The sequence below is a fragment of the Mus pahari genome, chromosome 4 (genome assembly GCF_900095145.1).
Source record: "Mus pahari chromosome 4, PAHARI_EIJ_v1.1, whole genome shotgun sequence".
NCBI classification, from domain to species: domain Eukaryota; kingdom Metazoa; phylum Chordata; class Mammalia; order Rodentia; family Muridae; genus Mus; species Mus pahari.
Genome location: NC_034593.1, coordinates 31350921 through 31372177, shown reverse-complemented (window position 1 = coordinate 31372177; position 21257 = coordinate 31350921). Strand labels below are relative to the sequence as shown.

At 36.8% G+C, this 21257-nt stretch overlaps 1 protein-coding gene across 7 annotated transcripts in view; it reads right to left on the bottom strand.

Moving 5' to 3' along the window:
• Kiaa1109 (KIAA1109 ortholog) overlaps positions 1-21257 on the bottom strand; it is a 196753-nt gene that overhangs the window by 94571 nt on the left and 80925 nt on the right. For all 7 annotated transcript variants that reach the window (XM_021195875.2, XM_029537784.1, XM_029537788.1 and 4 more), the window contains exons 28-37: positions 18902-19160; positions 16828-17665; positions 16181-16251; positions 15363-15536; positions 13180-13300; positions 11808-11954; positions 9222-9349; positions 8819-9018; positions 6935-7132; positions 6258-6469 (exon numbers count right to left, since the gene is read on the bottom strand). In XM_021195875.2, coding sequence (XP_021051534.1) covers positions 6258-6469; positions 6935-7132; positions 8819-9018; positions 9222-9349; positions 11808-11954; positions 13180-13300; positions 15363-15536; positions 16181-16251; positions 16828-17665; positions 18902-19160 — 2348 coding nt within the window. The remainder of the gene's footprint in view (positions 1-6257; positions 6470-6934; positions 7133-8818; positions 9019-9221; positions 9350-11807; positions 11955-13179; positions 13301-15362; positions 15537-16180; positions 16252-16827; positions 17666-18901; positions 19161-21257) is intronic.

Sequence of the window (21257 nt, the reverse complement as noted above, 5' to 3'; positions counted from 1 at the left end):
AAAGTAAAGTATATGGAGTCCAGTAAGATGGCTCAGCAAGGAAAGGTATTTACTGCCTTGCTGCCAAACCTAATTATCTGGATCAACGGAGACTCACAGAGACTTAACCACCAACCAAAGAGAGTGCAGGGGCTAGTCCTAGGCCCTCAACATATACGAAGCAGATGTACAGCTTGGTCTTCATGTGGGTTCCTTAACAGCTAGAACAGAGGCTGTCTCTAATTCTGTTGCCTGCCACTGGATCCCCTTCCCCTAGCCTAACTGCCTAGTGAGAGAGGATACACTTAGTTCTGCTGGAACTTGATGTCCCAGGGCAGAGAGGTAGACAAGAAGGGCTTCTCCTACTCTAAGGAGAAGGAAAAGGGATGATGGGGGAGGGACTTAGGAAGATGGAGCTGGGAGGAGAGGAGGGAAGGGGGTTATGATCAGGATGTTAAGTGGATAAACAAATTAATGAGAAAAAAAACGGAACCAAAACAAACCAGCAACAACAAAACCAATCAATATAGCTGGGGAAGTAATGCAATGGTAGAGCTAGTTCTTGCATTGCATGTTCTAAGGTCCTGAGTTTAATCCTCAGTATCATAAAACATAATAAATAAAATTTGAAACACTGATTTCTCAAGAAGTTATAGGCCAAGAACTTAAGTATATAAAGATGCAGAATTTGACTTTGAAAAAAGGAGAGACCTGTGCATTATTACTGCAGCAACATTCATGGTCAAGCAAGTGACTGCAGACTGACTTGTCTCTGGGGCCATGCACACTTAATGTCATGGTTCATAAGTTTTGTAAAAGAAGCATAGGAAAGTATCACAATATAATGAAAACATCAGTGAGTCAAGGAAATTAGTGTCATGAATATAACTTCCAGGGAATACCCATGTTTGAGGAAAAACAATTGGGTATAAAAAAAAATGGAAAAAAATAACACAGAGCCTGGATAAATTGTTATGAAATCCAAGGAGCAAAAGATCTGGGAGAAAGGTCCTTAAAATTCTGTAAAGTGAGGCTAGAGAGAATGGCTCAGCAGTTAAGAACACCAGCTGCTCTTCCAGACGAACTGATCTCAATTCCCTGCCCCAACATGGTGGAGATCCAGCAACCTCTTTTGGTCTCAGCTGGCATGAGGCATATACATGGTGAACATAAGCAAATGCAGGTAAAACACTCCTCCACATAAACCCCCCACTTTTAAAGAACTAATAATGAAACTGATTAACTTAAAATTTGATTTATGATTATTGTGGGGATATGTGAACATGATGTGTAAGTGTGATTGTAAGAGTACCATGGTGTATATATGGAGAACAGAGAAAACCTTTGTGGAGTCAGTTTTCTTCTTCTACTTTTACAAGGATTCAAGACATCAAACTCTGGTTTCCAGGCTGGACACCTAGCAATTGCTTCTACCTGCTGAGCCATTAGGCTATTATGGAAATTGATATAAACTCTCCAAATATACACCAAATAGAATCCTAGGGAATGTGGAGATGGCTCAGTGAGTAAATGCACTTGCCCAGTAAGCCTGACAACCTGAGTTTGTATCAACAGAAGCCACATTAAAAACAACACAAACAAACAAACCATATCAAAATAGCGCCTGGAGGGAGCAAGTCTACCAGGAGTGCAGACAGGCCTGGGAGCACAGGTAAGATCACCACTGCTGCTCAGAGGAACCTACCCAGAGCCCTCAGGACACAGGAAGCAAGGGGCTGCCTGGGAAAGGAGTCTTCCAGTGCCCATCTGCGCCCAGAGCTGATCCTGTGCCACAGAGCTACATACACAAATACCGCCAGGAGAGAGTTGGTCTTCCAGGAGTGCCAGACACCTGCCAGTAAAGGTAAGACCACCACTTTTCCTCCAAATTCCTGGCCCAAGAGGGATACTCACAGATCCACCAAGACACAGGAAGCAAGAAATCAGCTGGGAACAGATCCTTCTGGTCTCTGCACCCCAGAGCCTATCTTGTACCACAGTTCTCCATACCTTAGTTCCTCCAAGAGAGAACTGGTCCTCCAGGAATACTGACAAGTCAGAGACAGCAAGACCAGATAACACCACAGATAAACAGATGGTGAAAGGCAAGCACAAGAACATAAGCAACAGAAACCAAGACTACTTGGCATCATCAGAACCCGGTTATCCTACCAAAGCAAACCCTGAATACCCCAACATAACAGAAAAGCAAGACTCTGATTTAAAAATCACATCTCATGATAATGATAGAGGACATTAAGAAGGACATGAGTAACTTCCTTAAAGAAATTCAAGAGAACACAGGTAAACAGGTAGAAGACATTAAAGAAGAAACACAAAACAGGTTAGATACTTAAACAAGACCCAGCATATTGCTGCATACAGGAAACGCACCTTAGTGTCAAAGACAAATACTACCTCAGAATAAAGGGCTAGAAAACAACTTTCCAAGCAAATGGTCCCAAGAAACAAGCTAGAGTAGCCATTCTAATATAAAATAAAATCAACTTTCAACCAAAAGTAATCAAAAAAGATAAGGAAGAACACTTCATACTCATCAAAGGAAAAATCTACCAAGAAGAACTCTCAATTTTAAACATCTATGATCCAGATGCAAGAGCACCCATATTCATAAGAGAAACTTTATTAAAGCTCAAAGCATACATTTCACCTTTCACAATAATTGTGGGGAACTTCAAAACCCCACTCTCTTCAATGTACAGATCAGAAAACACAAATGAGATAGAGATGCAGTGAAACAAACAGAAGTTTTGGACCAAATAGATTTAAAAGATATCTATAGAACATTTTAACCTAAAACAAAGGAATATACCTTCTTCTTAGCACCTCAAGGTACCTTCTCCAAAACTGACTATATAATTTGTCACAAAACAAAATTCAATAGATATAAGGAGACTGAAATAATCCCATGCCTCCTATCAGATCACTACAGATTAAAACTGGTCTTCAATAGCAAGAAAAACAACAGAAAGCCCACATACACATGGAAGCTGAACAACGCTTTACTCAATGATAACTNGGTCAAGGAAGAAATAATGAAAGAAATTAAAGACTTTTTAGAATTTAATGAAAATGAAGACACATCATACCAAAACTTAAGAGACACAATGAAAGCAGTGGTAAAAGGAAAGCTCATAGCTCTACGGGCCTCCAAAAAGATATTGGAGAGAGCTTACACTAGCAGCCTGACAGTACACGTGAAAGCTCTAGAAGAAAAAGAAGCAAATACACCCAAGAGGAGTAGACAGCAGGAGATAAAACTCAGGGCTGAAATCAACCAAGAAGAAACAAAAAGGATTATACAAAGAATCAACAAAACCAGAAGCTGGTCCTTTGAAAAATATCAAACAGACTAACCAGAGGGCACAGAGACAGTATCCAAATTAACAAAATCAGAAATGAAAAGGGAGATATTACAACCAAGGAAATCCAAAAAAATCATCAGATCCTACTACAAAAGTCTATACTCAACAAGACTGGAAAACATGGATGAAATGGGACAATTTTCTAGACAGATACCAGGTACCAAAGTTAAATCAGGATCAAATAAACAATCTAAACAGTCCCATATTCCCTAAAGAAATAGAAACAGTCATTAATAGTCTCCCAACCAAAAAAAGCCCAGGACCAGATGGGTTTAGTGCAGAGTTCTATCAGACAGTCAAAGAAGACCTAATACCAATACTGCTCAAACTCTTCTACCAAATAGAAACAGGGAACTCTACCCAATGTCTTGTGCTGTAACATCAAGAATCAACAAATGGGACCTCATGAAATTGCAAAGCTTCTGTAAGGCAAAAGACACTGTCAATAAGACAAAAAGGCCACCAACAGATTGGGAAATGATCTTTACCAATCCTAAATCAGATAGGGGACTAATATCCAACATACATAAAGAACTCAAGAAGATGGACACCAGAAAATCAAATAACCCTATTAAAAAATGGGGTAAAGAGCTAAACAAAGAATTCTCAACTGAGGAATACCGAATGGCTGAGAAGCACCTGAAAAAATGTTCAACATCCTTAGCCATCATGGAAATGCAAATCAAAACAACCCTGAGATTCCATCTCACACCAGTCAGAATGGTTAAGATCAAAAATTCGGGTGATAGCAGATGCTGGCAAGGATGTGGAGAAAGAGGGACACTCCTCCATTGCTGGTGGGATTGCAAGCTTGTACAACCACTCTGGAAATGAATCTGGCGGTTCTTCAGAAAATTCGACAATACTACCGGAAGATCCAGCAATTCCTCTCCTGGGCATATACCCAGAAGATGTTCCAACTGGTAATACGGACATATGCTCCACTATGTTCATAGCAACCTTATTTATAATAGCCAGAAGCAGGAAAGAACCCAAACGTCCTTCAGCAGAGGAATGGATACAGAAAATGTGGTACATTTACACAAAGGAGTACTACTCGGCAATTAAAAACAATGAATACATGAAATTCTTAGGTAAATGGATGGATCTGGAGGATTTCATCCTGAGTGAGGTAACCCAATCACAAAAGAACATATATAATATGCACTCACTGATAAGCGGATATTAGCCCAGAAAACTTAGAATACCCAAGATTCAATTTTCAAAACACATGAAACTAAAGAAGAAGGAAGACCAAAATGTGGATACTTCGCTCCTTCTTAGAATGGGGAACAAAATACACATGGAAGGAGTTACAAAGACAAAGTTCAGAGCTGAGACAGAAGGAAGGACCATCCAGAGACTGCCCCACCTGCCCCATATACAACCATCAAACCCAGACACTATTGCATATGCCAGAAAGATTTTGCTGACAGGACTCGCACATAGCTCTCTGTTGTGAGGCTATGCCAGTGCATGGCAAATACAGAAGCGGATGCTCACAGTCATCTATTAGATGGAACACAGGGCCCTTAATGAAGGAGCTAGAGAAAGTACCCAAGGAGCTAAAGGGGTTGGCAACACTATAGAAGGAACAACAATATGAACTAACCAGTACCCCCCAGAGGTGTGTCTCTAGTTGCATATGTAACAGAGGATGGCCTAGCTGGCCATCATTGGGAGGGGAGGCCCTTGGGAAGATCATATGCCCCAGTACAGGGGAATGCCAGGGCCAGGAAGTGGGAGTGGGTGGGTTGGGGAGCAAGGCCGGGGAGGGTATAGGGGGCTTTGGGGATAGCATTTGAAATGTAAAGGAAGAAAATATCTAATAAAAAAAGTGAAAAAAAAAAAAGAAAAGAAAATGAATACCAAAAAAATGTAAATTAGAAAAAAATCTACTAAAAAAAAACATAAAAAATTAAAAGTATAAATATAAAAAATTAAAAATAAAAAAACTGAAAACCCAACCCAACCCAATCCAAACCAAACCGAAACAGCCAGAAAACATGGGTCTGTATTTCAGTGTGTACCTACAACGAAATGGGAGGTGGTAACAGAAGATCTTCTATGTTTGAAGACCAACCAACCTGGTTTATAGGGCATTGGAGAAACCTGTCTCAAGGTCAGAGTAAGGGCTTACAGCCACATGTAAGGTATAGCATACCCCATAACCACATATACATCTTTCTCTCATACAGAGAGAAATAAAAGTAAATAACACCCATGAAATGGGGGTCCAAGGTGAGTATAATCGTGAACACTAGGTACCCACAATTTATTTCTTAATGAAAGGGTGCTCACTTATGCTTTTATTATTCACTCTTAGAAGTTTATGTGTATATGTGTATACATTCACTAAATTCTTGATTGTTTGTTCAAGGACAATAAACAGTTAGTGGTCCATCTTTTCAACAATACAGAATTTTAAATAATTTTGTTGTTACCATATTCATCACAATTAAATTCTACCGCAATAAAATAATAAATGAATTGAATTTAAAGTATTATTTAAAATGATATCTAAAATAAGCAGATATTTATAAAAACATTACTACTGATATAAAATATGCATAAAATGACTTCTAAAATTAACTAATAGCTAATTAATCAAGGCCTACCTTTCTTACATTCTATAAATTCATTTATTTAACCGGTGTTTACTATGTGTATAACATAAGTAGAGTATTGTGTTTAATGGGCAGGAATGTGCACCATAGGTATATATTCCTATACCTACCTATTCAGGAACTATACTCTAGTCATACTATAGTCAACAAAATGTTACAACTCTAAAACAGGAAATAACAAGGAAATATGCTCTAGAAATTGATTTTAAATTGAGTATATAGTTCTCTATTTCCAAACTAGTAGTATCCTTAGAAAATCACCAACTTGCTCATCTGAAACTGAGTTTCCATTTATGTCAGAGGAAGGGCTGGTTCGGTCACATGGTAGGTTATCATCAGAGACATCAGTATTGTACCCACTGCCAGTAGGAGAATCAGAAGAATTATTGGATGTCAGCACTCCACCCCTTTCTGTGACACTATTTTTACCCATAATTCCAAAACTGTTATATAAAACTGCACCAGATTGTCTTCCTCCTGTAAAAATAAAGGGAGCCACTTGTTAGAAAAAAAGGAGATATGTGTTTTACTGTTATACTCTAAAATATCTGTATATAACTTCATCAAGATCATGTTCTTCCTCACTAGGCTTTGCCTTTATCTAAGAGAGTTATGTATGACTTTGCATGTAAAAGGTGTGGACAAATAGCTACTAGTATTTTAAGTTATTGTATCATGTAAGACTAAGCCTGAAAGTCTTACAACTACTCAACTTTCCTGCTTTGAAGTTTTACTCATAACCAGTTGAGACTTTCCTTCCTCCATTCCACTCCTTCCCTTGTCTTATATAAGAAACAAGAATCAATCAGTAGTTTTCATTAAAGGAAGAATTCACATGAAATGTTTACTTCTTATATGGCAAGGCTCTAAACTCTAAAAAAGTAAAAACTGTTTAATACACTTAAGTCCCCACCTAAGCAGAACTCAGGGGTTAAAGTTTACCTTTTATAGTTAAATTTTCAAGTCCACATTCAAACATTATCCAGCCCCATTTTTCTTGACTGGGACCTATCCGTGTTACATCTGGGATAGCTTGTTGATCTGTCTCATCTACAAAAGTAAATTCGTCCAGCTCTTCAAGAGTAAATAAAACTTTGGACTTTTCAAAGGGAATGGCAGTGATGGCACAGGTCCCAATGTCTATTATTGAGAGAGCACAATGAAAATCTTTTTAAGAAAAAAAGAAAAATCAGACATTAATATATGAGGTACATTAAAAAGCATCTTGGTATTCTGAAAATGCAGAAAAATAAATAAAATATGTAAAGAAAATAATGCTACCTCCAATGCAGTAAAGACGATTCTAGAATTAACAATGAATTCATCAATTCCTTTTTGAAAGATTAAAGAATTCTGTCAACAAAAGTCTAAATAATCCAGCTTTCTGGCAAAGTACTTTAAAAAGCTTTCATCATTTACAAAATAAAATTATTTTAATTATGTGGCCTCACGGAAAACATTATTTCCTAAGAACAGTATTAACTTTTACTGAAAGACAGCTTAACATTAAAGTTTTTTATAACTGGAATTTATTAGACATCGTCATGAATCCACTGTTTACTAATATAATGCAGTAAAATGAACCTTCATTTTCTGAAATCATTCTGATTACTTAATTATTTGCATTTCTCTTTAAATCTCCTGAACTTAGTTTTAAGTGTGGGGATAAAGTGAGAAATGTGTTTAAGTTTATAAGCAGTCTACTCCCATAAGAAGGCATACACGCAGGCCGGCGTGGTGGCGCACGCCTTTAATCCCAGCACTTGGGAGGCAGAGGCAGGCGGATTTCTGAGTTCGAGGCCAGCCTGGTCTACAAAGTGAGTTCCTGGACAGCCAGGGCTATACAGAGAAACCCTGTCTTGAAAACCAAAAAAAAAAAAAAAAAAGAAGACATACACAATAGAAAGCCCAGAGTGCTGCACTCAGAAATGGACCTTGTCTCCCCGTGGCTATCAAATGCCAAGAAACTGAGAATCTCAAACATAAGTATAAACAAAAAATCTACATGTGTTCTGCATTTTAATGCAAATGTGCTACAGAAATTCATAGGGACTTTTGTTTGTAATGAGCTTTTTATTCTAGCTGGTAGGTTTCAAGTTACATAATGTAATGTTTATAATCTAATAAACAAGTGCAAACTGGTCACCACTACAATCTACAGACCTTTTACAACTCAAACCACTGTTCTTTGCCTCAGTTTTAGGACTGCAGTTTGTAGATAATTATAAAAATTAATTTGCCTTTTTTAAAGCCTCATGTCAGATGCTGTGATATTATACAAAGAGGTAAAATTAGCAAGTGCACCAACTTGACACAAGTTAAAGTCATCTGAGAGGAGGGATCCTCAATTAAGAAAATGCTCCCATAAGGCTGTGTTGTGGGAAAACCATGAAGAGCAAGCCAGTAAGCAGCACAACTCCATGGCTTCTACATCAGCTCCTCCCTCCAGGTTTCTGCTTTGTTTAAGTTCCTATCCCGACTTCCTTTGATGATGAACTATAATGTGAAGTGTAAGCCAAATAAACCCTTTCTTCCCTAAATTTGCTTTTTGGTCATGGTATTTCATTGAGGCGACAAAAGCTCTAAGACAAACACTGAGATCTGCACAGCAGTTAGAATGACCTAGAACACAGATAGTCCTAAAACTTACTTTCCATTTTGCACAGAACATAATATAGAATAGTTAAATACCATGAGTACAACATATTTAGAAGTGCTTTTCTCTTCCTGATAGTATCAAATTGCAGCAATGTTCAAAAGAAAATGTTCTCTTTTGGAAAATTTCACATTTCCAAATGACAAAGAAACAAAATGTTTGGAGCTTACCTGTAGTATCAAGACCTCTAAGTTGCCCATGGACTCGATGGATATTTAACTTGGCAGCGATCTCTTGGCCTTTCTCTGCCCCAGCATTCGACCGAAGAGACCCAGACGACTGAGGCTGCATCTTGCTGGCATGAACATATCTATCAAAATTTGATGTTTTACCAGCATCTACATTATTTGCAGACTCTTCAACCACACCTCTTAATGGAAACAGAAAATGTACAAAATGGTTAACATTTAAATGTCATCCAATAAAAACATTTCACTACATTGTTTAAAATGAAAGTAAACCAATATCAATAACATCGCCCAAATGTTTCTTTAAAATAATTATGAGTAATTAGGATAGAACAAGGCTTCTCACTTCCAACAATCACAGATCAAATCAATAAGATCTTTTCACCTGTTCATACGAACTTGTGTAGCAATTCTGTCAAAGCACAAAGCCACCAAGGACACATGAGTCACACTTCTACTAGGAACTATGGCTGGAGACTCCTCCACTGAAGCTTGCAACAAGCATAAGTTAACCTAATACACAAATAAAACATTTCAGAATTGAAAAGTTAAAAAGTATCTTTTATACCTAGATCACAAATACAAACCAACAAACAAACCAATAATAATAGTATATAGATCTATCTAAGAGTAATGAAGACAAAAGTTGTAAGTTTTCAAAACAGCCGGGACTCCTATCAAGATATGCTCACTAGTACAATAGTGGCAAAAATGTTATGTTGTCTAGTAATCAATACTTTCTGACTAGATACAAGACCTAATCAAGACAATTCATGCTTGGAATTGTTAACTGATGGCTAGATAGGTGACACTCAGAAGAAACCCTACTAATATTATTCTGCTAAAAAGACACAGTATTAAGTTGTTTCCCTAAGTATGTCTTTATACTCATCCATTAATGATTCAACACTCAAGAAGCTGTTTTCTATCTATCTCTTTTGCTCTTTTATTAGTTGGAAATTTTGATTGTATTCTTTCTCTTCCCGAACTCTTCCTAGATCCATCCCTTCCTTTCCTACCCACCCAGTTTTGTGTCTTTAGAAAAAAACTCCTTCATGACCAATTTGTGCTGCACCCAATACTTATGGGTGTATGTTCTCCCATCAGAGCATGGTCAACTACACTTTAAAAGAAAAATGCAGAGACGTTTCTTTTTTTTTTTTTTTTCTATTTTTGAGATGTTTCTTTTTAAAGTTGATGACAATTAATTTAAAAAAACTTACTATTTGTCAACATGGAGAATAAGAGTATTCATTCAGAAACAGAACATCTGCATCACACCCCCATTCCCAAGTCTCAGATATGAATGAGAAAGAGAGCAGGAAAGATCATAAGAGCCAAAGATGGTGAATAACTGCTGTGAAACTATCTTCTAGATATGACAAGGCGTTATATACAACTGTACAAGACTCACACAGATCATGCTGACCCTAGCTAGCATTTATGATACTGGCTGGTACTCTGCACACTACTGGAGAAAAGCAATCATCAATACTTCCCGGCTGAAAACCCTGCAACTCACAACAATGACATGCCTGTAGATAAATTGTTGCAATTGTTATGGGAGTAACCGAACACTTTCTGAATAAATTTATAGCCCACTCTACCAGACAGAATCCATACCTGACAATGTGAATGGGACCAAGAACCTAAAACTACATAAATGAAGGGACTATGGGGAAAAGCTTCCTAGTATTATTCTGCTAAATGAGCACAGAAATAAAATGGTTCCTAATGACATACTGCTATATCCATAGATCAGAGCTTCAATTAGGCCTCCTCATAGAAACTTTTCCTTTTAGTAGATGGTAGTTAACCCAGAAACCCTCAAGTGGACAATGCAAAGACTTTGGAGCTCTAGGTCCTAAGTGAGATGTCTTCAATGACCCCTTCCCCTCGGGGATCAAGGTTCTAGGCAAAAGAGGAAGTAAAAATACTGTAAGAGGCAGAGATGACAGTGTCTCCAAGGAAATAGTCTTTCAGCAAGACTGATGCACATATGAGGTCAGAGAGACTGTAAGCAGCATGAACAAGAAGATCCACACAAGTTAAAGCCAGATGGATCCAGAAGCTATCTGCCACTAATATCCACTGGCAAAAGAAAAACTTGTATTAACCATATTTTAGGGCAGGCCCCATTCCAAGAAGTAACTGGCCAACACAAAAATAAACTGAGTTGTATCTTTGTAGACACTCGCACCCCCCCCCCCCAATTTGCTTTGTTTGGGGTTTGGGTTTTGTTTTTTGTTTTTGTTTGTTTGTTTTGTTTTTGTTTTTTGTTTTTTTGGTCTTGTTTATTTTTTGTATGTTACTGTTTTGTTTATTTTAAAGAGAGAGGAGGAAAAAGACCATAAAGTTGAGTAGGTAAGGAGGAGGGGAGCAATCTGGGATGAACTGGGGAAGGGAAAATAACATGATCAAAATATATTCTATGAAGAAGTTTTTTTCCAATAAAAAAAATTATACTTAAAAAAAAAAAAATCAAGCTACCCAAACTATCAGCAAAAGTAGGGGCTGTCTGGGGAGCTCTAGTCAATTGATGGCTACCAGGGGAGATGTGCTGTGCACAGCCTAAGAGACTAAGTGTTGACTCCATGACTTTAGAGAAAGAGCACACACATGAAATTGGGAGAGGAAAGTGGTAGAGGCAGATGGGGAGGAGTTCGGGGGAGGGAACTGGGAGGACTTGATCAAAACACACTAGAAGAATGCATAAAATTCTCAAACAAAAAAACACAGTTAAATTTTTACTAGATGAATATGGAACATTTTATTAAATACTTAGTAGTAGTATGCTAAATTAAATTAATTATAATATGTTAAATGTACATTAGATCATCAAGAGAATGGAGAATATCTTTTGATATTGCAAACTGTTTCACCAAACATTCCCTTTGTTAAATGTTAAAGGCAAAACAACTAAGTATGCCCACTTACATCAAGAAAATATTTCTGAAAAGTTTAACTTTACCTTTGGTATGCTCACATTAGCCTGTAGACCTTTAATTGTCACATTATCTTGCTTCGTTGTGACATTTGTCTGAATTTGTCCCTGGTTAGTTGTTCCTATTACAGGATGCTCAGTTTTTGTTCCTCGAATATCCTGCTTGGGGGATAACTGAAAACATTGAACAAAATTATTTCCCAGGCATTTCATAAGTTCTACATCATCCACAACATGTACATACACTGTGTTAGCACTCCCCAGACCTACATGACAACTATCCTAATACTCAGTCCTGAACTTCAGGCAAAAGCTGGCAAATAGGCCAGTTTGCCAGACTGAAAAAAGTACTATATACTAAAATGAAAACCATTCATAGATAAACAAAAATGATAATCGTATATTTTATAATAGGTTATTATTATTATTATTATTGGTAGTTGCAGTAGTAGTAGTAAAACTGAACTCTACAGTCTTGAAGGCTGAATTGGTTTCTGATAACTGGATCCTTATTGGCTGCAAATAGCTCAATTTTCCCTTATTCATATCATTCTACCTGAAATACCTGAATGTATTTCAGGTATTTCACATGAAAGGATAACACAGAATGAGTAATAATGACTAGTTTACCAGAAATAACTCAGGCTCAATTTTACCTCTATCCTAGTTCTTAATCTAAATATAATACAGATACATTTGAAAAACCAAAAGAGAATTATCAAAAGACCACCAGTGTGTGACTGTAGGCAACTGGTGGCATAGCCAGAGGACAGCAGGAGTAGAGGTGTCACACAGAAAATGGAGTTACTCAATTCACTGAGGTGAACAAGAAACAACATAAAAATAAAGAGAAGTTAAAAATATGTATATCTTTGCTCCTGAAAGCACTAAAATACTAATTCTAGAGAATGTTTATCACGAGGATGAAGAACCACTCAGTATTTACGAGACTATAGTGCTACTCCTGAGTACCACAGTTCTGTTCCCAACTATCCACAGCTCTAGCTCCAGAGGATCTAATACCCTCTACTGGTTTTGACAGGCATCTGTAATCATGTGCACACAACTACACACACACACACACACACACACACACACACACAAAATAAATCTTAAAACTTTTTTCATCATTTAAGGACAAGTCTTGTTAAAAAGGCTTAGTTCTAAGCTACTTTCAAAACAAAAGAATAAAAAGAAAGCTGTGGTTTCTAATTGGTGCTACTAATCCACAGTAGTTATCTGTGCTATTATGAAGCCAATGGCTTTTAGAACACATCAGGTGGATTCCAATTTAACTTAGTGATAAGAGTTTGATATATTTAAGTTTTTCAAGATTAGTTATTCCAACACATGGGGGAAGACTCAACTTGCTAAACCCACTGAATCAAAGACTTCTTACATTTTCTGAGAAGGTAGTCTTGCTATTTTGCACAGCTTCTCTAAGGACTTTAGTATGAAGATCATCTACAATTGCAGCTGGGTGCCGAGTACTCACACGGTGAACCATAGCTTCAATATATCTGATCAAAGAAACAGAAAAAGAAAAAAAATTAAAACTTCATTTAATATTATGGCTTATTTTACCAAGCAATCAGTGAAACTTATCGCTGTTTGAATATTCACAATTTTTCAATACTAAAAATCGAAATCCTAAATTACATCTTTAGAAATTCTACAGAAAAAAACATTTCTTAAATTTTAGCCCTGCCTTCACCCGCAAAAACCTCAGATTAGGCAGGAACATTTGCACCTACCACAAATAATGTTCAACAATTTCTACAGACTTGCACCTTACATTTATATCCAAAACTTTTTTGTATTTTTACCCGATACATAAAAACCTTAGGATCGTACATCCTAACATGGTACCATGTAGGTAATATCAATGTTATTTATTTAAGGTGAAAACCTTAAAAACTTCTGCACACAACAGCAGTGCACATCAGAGCTTCTAACTGAAACTCAATACCAGCTGATCAACACTCCTCTACCTCTTCTCTCTGTCTGTCCCTAGACTCTGGTCTACCATTAAAATTCTAAGACAAAAAAATGTCTGAGATTCCATGAGTGATATCATGTACAGTTTGTCTGTGCCTATCTTATTTGACTTAACCTACTGACCTTCAGTTCCATCTGTATTGTTTTAAATGACAGGAAAGGTAAACAGTATTCCAGTATGTAAATGTACAAAATTTTGTCATTTGGTGGACATGGGTCACTTATATTGCTTACTTACTGTAAATAATGCTGGTGTATATGAGAGAAAGATGTTTCTTCAACATAATTTAATTTTTCTTTGCATAAAAACCTACAAATAGGGTTGCTGAATCACAATAGTTTTTGTCTTTTGCTTTGGGAAAAGCCTCAGTGTAGGGTTGTACTACCTTACATTCCCATAAACAATGTATAACAATCCCTTCGCCTTTTAACAACGGTCATTCTTACTGGGGTAGTATCTCACTATAGTGATATTTTAATTGGCATTTCCCAAGTCAGCACTAATTTTTCATATACCTATTGACATAAAAGTCTACTTACTTAGGTCTACTGTCTACTTTTAATTGATTCTTTATTTGCTAATAGATTTTTGGCATTCCTAACATATCCTAGATATCTACCCTTTGTCAAATGTTTGTTTTTTAAATATTTTTTCCCATTCTATGAACTATGTCTTGTGTCTGCTAAAACTTCTAATTTGTTGTAATCCCATCCATTTATTTTAGTTATTTTTCACTATGGTTCTGCACGCTCCACCCACCCCCAAAATGAGGAAACCACGTATATATTAATGTCCCAAAGCTCTGCACTATGCATTTGTGTTTGTTCATTTATTTATTTTTCTCTCATATACTGCATCCCAACTGCAGTTTCCCCTCGCTCTTCTCCTCTCAGGCCCTCTCCTCTACTTCCCCTCTACCCCCGCAATCCATTCCTCCTCGATTTCCCTTCAGAAAAATGTAGGACTCCCAGGGATATCAACCAAACATGGCATAAACTAGTATAAGCCAGTATATTTGATTCTCCTAAAGTCTTTTTGATTCTCCTAAAGATAATTTCCTGTATTTTTCATTAGTATGACTCCTTCCAAGAATCTTGCCAGTTTATCAGAAAACACCCTGTACCATTCCAGCAAAAGTATTTTCATGAGAACTGTCCTCACTGAGCCATCCCTTCTTCATTATCTACAGGATTCACACTCTATTCTGTGTCATTTTGGCTTCTACCTGGGTCAGTTAGAAGTTTCTTCGATAGACTATGTATATCTTGCAGGACAGAGTAACTATTATTTTCCCTTAATCTCTTCAATTAGCAAGTATGAATATAAAATAATTACTTCCCACGTTTGTCACTTTATGCTTATTAGTCAAATGTAAAAGACAAAGTATATTATAGTTATTATAACACTACAATATATTTAGCTTGAAAACATATCAGATGATTAACTAATATACAACCACTTTAAAATCTACTTCTATTTCTACTAAAAACAGCTAGTTAATAAACTCTGTATTCCATTTACTTCTGTCATGTAAATGCATTACTGTATAAAGTAGTAGTCATATTTTTAGACATAGGTAATACCTGTCTAAGGCTTCGGCTACCAGTGGAGTGAGAACGACATCAACAGTTCCTTTTACTTCAACAATGGCTGTGGTCTTGGTCTGAGCAACAGGCTGATCTAGGGCCCACTCTTCTGTTAATGTTTCATCATCTGTGTTATCAACAATTTTCTTGTCAAGTGGAGTATATGGAGTGCTATTTAACAGAATAAAAACAAGAATAGAAGTTGAAGTTTTGTTAAAGTGAACATTTAAATTACATTTATTTCAGTGGAAAAATTCAGACAGAGACTAATATTTCCAGTCTAAACACTTTTCAAACCCAGGCTGAATGAGGTACTAAAATGCATACTGGTCAAAAATGGCAATTATATCATATGACAAAAGGTATTTTTGATATATTTATTTAGTAGATAGGACTGTCCTAAATTACGCAAACATGTTTATCTACTCCTGCACAAAAAATTATTGGGGGTAATTTATTCTTAAAATAAGGTCTAAAATCAAGTACAAAAGATTTGTTACTCAGAATAAAGTCTACTAATCTCCTAATTTAGAAGGACTATGACTCTGAACTTTAAAAATGCATTTTCTTGGCACCTGCAGTCCTAGCTGCTTGGAAGACTGAGGGAGAAAGATTCTTTTAGTCCCAGAAATAAAGGGCAAGTTGAACAACATAATAAGATCATATGCCAATAAAGAAGGAAGGAAGGAAGGAAGGAAGGAAGGAAGGAAGGAAGGAAGGAAGGAAGGAGAGAGAGAGAGAGAGAGAGAGAGAGAGAGAGAGAGAGAAGAGAAAGAGAGAGAAGAAAGAAAAGAAAAAAGACATAAAATTCTTACTTTGAAGTTGATCCTGAAAGTTGCATTCCTCTATCTAACAAAGAATTAGCAGTAAGTCCCTGTTTGATGACCTAGAATAGAATAAAATGTTGCTTATAATCTAAATTTTTAATTATTTCTGATTGTTATGATAAGTGATATTTGTGAGTACCCAAAATAACCTTACTATTACGATTTTGATATATTCAATATAAATATTTAAAAGAAGATATTCAATGGGTAACTTCATGTTTTCCTGAAGTAAGTGACAAGAATTACGAAGGTAGAATCAGAAAAGACATGACTCAAACAAGAACTGCAAATGTCCTTCCTATGTGCGTTCTTTTTCACATGACTTAGTTTTCTGACAGCCTACTTCAGTCTTAATGAACTCACAAGGAAATTTGACCCTAATCTTTGGAACACTGGCAATATAGATTAGGCTACATAGTAATTTACTACATTAACACACTGAAACCTTATACCATTCTTGATTTAATTTGTTTCAATATATAATATTTAACAATAACCCTGTAGTCTAAGTGTATGGAGTTACATACAACAGAAAGTCTATCTTTCAGAAGACAGTTGAAATGACTCAGCTTAATAACTTAAAGCTGGTTTTACTATATCAGTATGTTGATGGAAAATAATGATTTGATTTGTACCTTGAATGTTGGAACACAAAGCTGTTCAAAGGATGAGGAACTTTCTTCACTGGTTGGTGTATCTAGGTCAAGGGGGCGATGCAATGAGGACTTGGAGGTTCTTTTGTTGGTAGGATGTTTAACTGACCAATTAATTACCTGAAACTGAGTAAGGTAAGTCTGGTAGCAACTCATCACAGGCTGCTGAGACATGATCTGCTCAGTCTCTCCTGTTTTCTCACCTTCTACAATGTACAGATGTTCTATGACTTCATCTTCACCACCTAATGCAGAAACAAAGGAAGCCTGGGAAGGATGAGTTTTGAATGGGAGAGTCCGGGGATCTGTAATGCCTTCTCCATGGACAGCAAGGGGTCCTTCTACACTGTGATATATGGAGCCCCTACTGTAATCAATCTGTTGCATTTGCTTTTTCTTCTTTTTTCTACCAGGATAAGTTCCAGGGCCTTCATCACTGCTAATGGGCTCAAATTCTTCAGCTGCAGAGAAGTAGGCTTCACTATCAGCCATTGACATACTGGAATCCATTGACCGATACTGATGAAATGAATTAGAATCAGCTGATGGTGTGTAAGGGAATGAACCAAAACTTCTCCTCTGTTTTGGTGAGTCTAGGACGTTCTCATCACTTCGAGAGACATCACTACTAAATTGGACTCCAACTGTAACAGGCTGTTTGTCTCCATAGAAAGCAGCAGTGAGACTCTTAGTACTACCAAGTCGGGTAGAGCACACGGAGGCTTGCCGCTTCAAAGGAGATCTGAGAGGGGATTGTCCTACTGACTTATCTTGGGTGTTAGGAGACACAGGACTGGTTCCTGAGATTTCTGTAGGGACACTGAAAGAGAAGAAAACTGTTTCTATTTTCAGCACATCACATAATCTAAACATAAAATACTTATAAAATCATTTAAGTAATTTTGATCTTTTTATAAATATCTTGAATTTTACAATAAAATATTAATTCAAAATAGTGAAACATTACAGCATGAGTTTATATCCTTCATAAAGCTATAAAAAAATCCACAAGCAAAAACAAAACACGTTAAGCATTCCAAAAATTTAAGTAATCCAGGATTATTAGCATATTTAAAGTTCTTTTTCTCTTTCCACATCTTCTAAATCTCATCCAGCAATATAGACTTAGTGTGCTTTATTGAGGAAAGGGTAGGGCAAGCATCTCTCCCCCCCCACTCTATCAGCTCTACTCCTCTACAGCCGCTGTTCTCAATCTGTGGGTCACAACCCCCTTGCCAAATCTCTACCTTTAAAATATTTTATAATACAATTCTTAACAGTAGCAAAATCACAGTTATGAAGTAGCAATGAAAATAATTGGTGGTTGGGGTCACCACAACATGACAAACTGTATTAAAGGGTCGCCGCTTTAAGGAAGGTTGAGAACACTGCTCTAGAGAACTGTGACTAAAACAATCACTTTAACAACACTTAACTGAAGGTCTCCATGAAGCATCCAAACAAAACTATCATGGTACCTAGGTTGAGGGACAAAGGTTTTGACTGTAGTTTTTATATTTAAAAGATGTCTGCTATCATCATAATTAAGTCAAGTAGCTATAAAGACTGGCTAGGGAAGCTGCACAGAATAAATGGAGAAATATCAAAACAGAATTCAGAACTCTCAACAAATGTCAGACTATAAGAAAAGGAAGCAAAAGAAGCAAAACAAAGCGAAAAGCCTGATATTGGACACAGAAGGTACAGACAAGAAGGTGAAAACAAACTGTTAAGCAAGGGTAATTCAAAAGAGGGTAGTGTTCAACTGTTATATGCTAAGACCAAGAAATATTCAATAAAGTAATACAGTATATGAATAGTAACAAAAATTCAGAGTTGTAGGATGTGAAATATTCCCATTATAAATACATTTTTGCATTTTCTAATATCTGCAAAGATTATATTAATTTTATTTGGAAAGACACTATATGTTCAGGATCAAAAGAAAAATAATCTAAAATGAGGAAGTGGAGAGGAAAGAAGTTCCTGGGCTACTATTTTAGGTAAGTATAACCCAGTTACAACCCAGTGTCTCCCCGTCTAACTGCATACTGACCTTGCTTGGCCATCATCTCTTCTGGTACCATGTAAGAAGTCTTTCTGAACCAAGGGGTCAGCAGCAGCAGAGGAGGGGCTCTCCTTCTCGCCAGCCAGTAATGGCTGAGCAGCACTGGAGCTGCTGTTCTCCTCTGAGGAAGAGGATGAACTGTGAGACCGGAAGGGCACCTGAAGACTAAGGTGCTGAGTTTTTCTCTCTCCTTCTATTCCCAGTGATTTGTTTTCCCATTCTTTCCTCTTCATACCATTCACATTTCCTAAGCAAATAAAAGGTGGGTTAAGTGACTGTAAACATTTCTCAAGGAATCTATGAAAAATTTGGCAATATAACTACATTTTAAAGTATTATCCTTTTTTAAAAATACAAGTATCTAACTACACATAGTAGCATGTTACACACTCTAAAAAGCTGTATAAAAAATTCTGAACTGGACATAGTGGTTCGCGCCTTTAATCCCAGCACTTGGGAGGCAGAGGCAGGCAGATTTCTGAGTTCGAGGCCAGCCTGGTCTACAAAGTGAGTTCCAGGACAGCCAGGGCTATACAGAGAAACCCTGTCTCGAAAAGCCAAAAAAAAAAAAAAAAAAAAAAAAAAGTCAAAAGAAAAACAGGTTTGTTTGACTCATTTCCAGACAACAGACACTAAGTGAATCCTTAATTCTACCAGCGCAAACTTAGTTTACTCCATCCTAACTCTACCTATCTACACTGGGCTCCAGGAAGGCGCAACATCAGAAATTCGTACTGTAGGTGCTAACTGAAATCTTCCTACATATGAATCATAGGTAATTTAGTATCTATGATCTGTTCTCAAGACTCCCCAAGGAGATTAAATGTTGTAAAAATTATAATTGGCCTTGCCCTCACTCTGTTCGCATGCTGGAAATTGTTCTTCCCACTTTGCACCACGCATAAACTCCCCACACAAGATCCTTGAGTTTGTGGTAGTTATGTTTCATTCAATCTGCTAGTCAGAAACTGAAAAAGTCCCCATTATTAGTGCTAACTCGGGGACACAAGAAAGAACATTAAAGTGTCTTTACTAACCCATATTCCACTTGGCTGATGCTTAGTACACTTAATCTCAAAAAGCCCTTCAGTTTCCTCCCTGTAATGCAGGGATAAACAAAAGAGTATAACTCTAGAATAGAGGAATTATGATTTAAATGCTAAGTGGCTACACAGCAAGATTATGTTCCAAAAACACAAACAAACATACAAACAACAGGTATAATATCTACCTTGTATGACAGCTTGAGGAAGAAATGAGAATGACAGAGCTAACACTTTAAAATAAACATTATTTACCCATAAGGTTACAAAAAGAGAGCTACGTGCTAATATCCATTTTATTTTTTAAATCCCAAGAAATTGTAGTTACTTGTAAGTTTTATATGATAGTAACATTTCTGAAATAAAATGTCCCTAAATAGCACATACACATTTTTGCATTACCATTATACTGCAGACTCCTTGTCTCCTTCTATGTATAGGAAATCAATCTGATAAGAATTTTTAAAACTACTACTTTCTATTTTAAAAGTATACCAAAAGAAAAACAAAGTTAGTATTTTTTTTTTTTTTGAGTAACCTATAGGGAAAATGCTAAATACTGATGAAATATCAAAACTTATCTTTATATTTCACATCTATGTAATGTGCAAATTTAAGCAGTAAACATTATAATTAATTGTAGAAATGTTATTGCTAAGAAGCCCAAAGGGAAACTTATTTCTGAAATCTTTGGAGAAAAGGCAACACCTAAATCTAAAGCTAACACACTTAAGGTGACAGCTGCATTGCTCATTACTCAGTGTGTCTACAACACCATCTCCGATACACTCAGAGAAGATCAGGCCTCTCTTTGTGACATGTTCAATTTTATTAGCAAGAAAAATATCTTGGAAAATGAGTTGCTGACATGGGGGCATTAATAACAATGTTGTTAGTGATAGGATATTCTATAAAAGTAAACTGAAGTGAGATAGAGGGAATCAGTGCTTATGAGGACAGGCTTAGGCTAAGCCTTTCAGGGAAAGCTGCTCCTTATCAAGAGCAGGAGGTCTGAATAGTACACCTGCTTTGATTCTGTCATGCCTCTCCAAAAGAAACGCAGTTGTGGATAGCCCTGGGGCTAATTTGATGTTAAATCTGTAAATCTGTTCTCCAGTGAGGGGTTGTGAACAAGGAATGAGTCAGCACTCAGGTGATTTCCTGTAAACCTGCTTCCCACCTTAATTTGTAAAATAAAGGAGAGCGGGCAGATAAAAGGGAAGGTGAAGCAGAAGGTGGGAGACAAGGAAAGAAAATGGGAGAGAGGATGCAGAGGAGGAGGAGGAGGAGGAGGAGGAGGA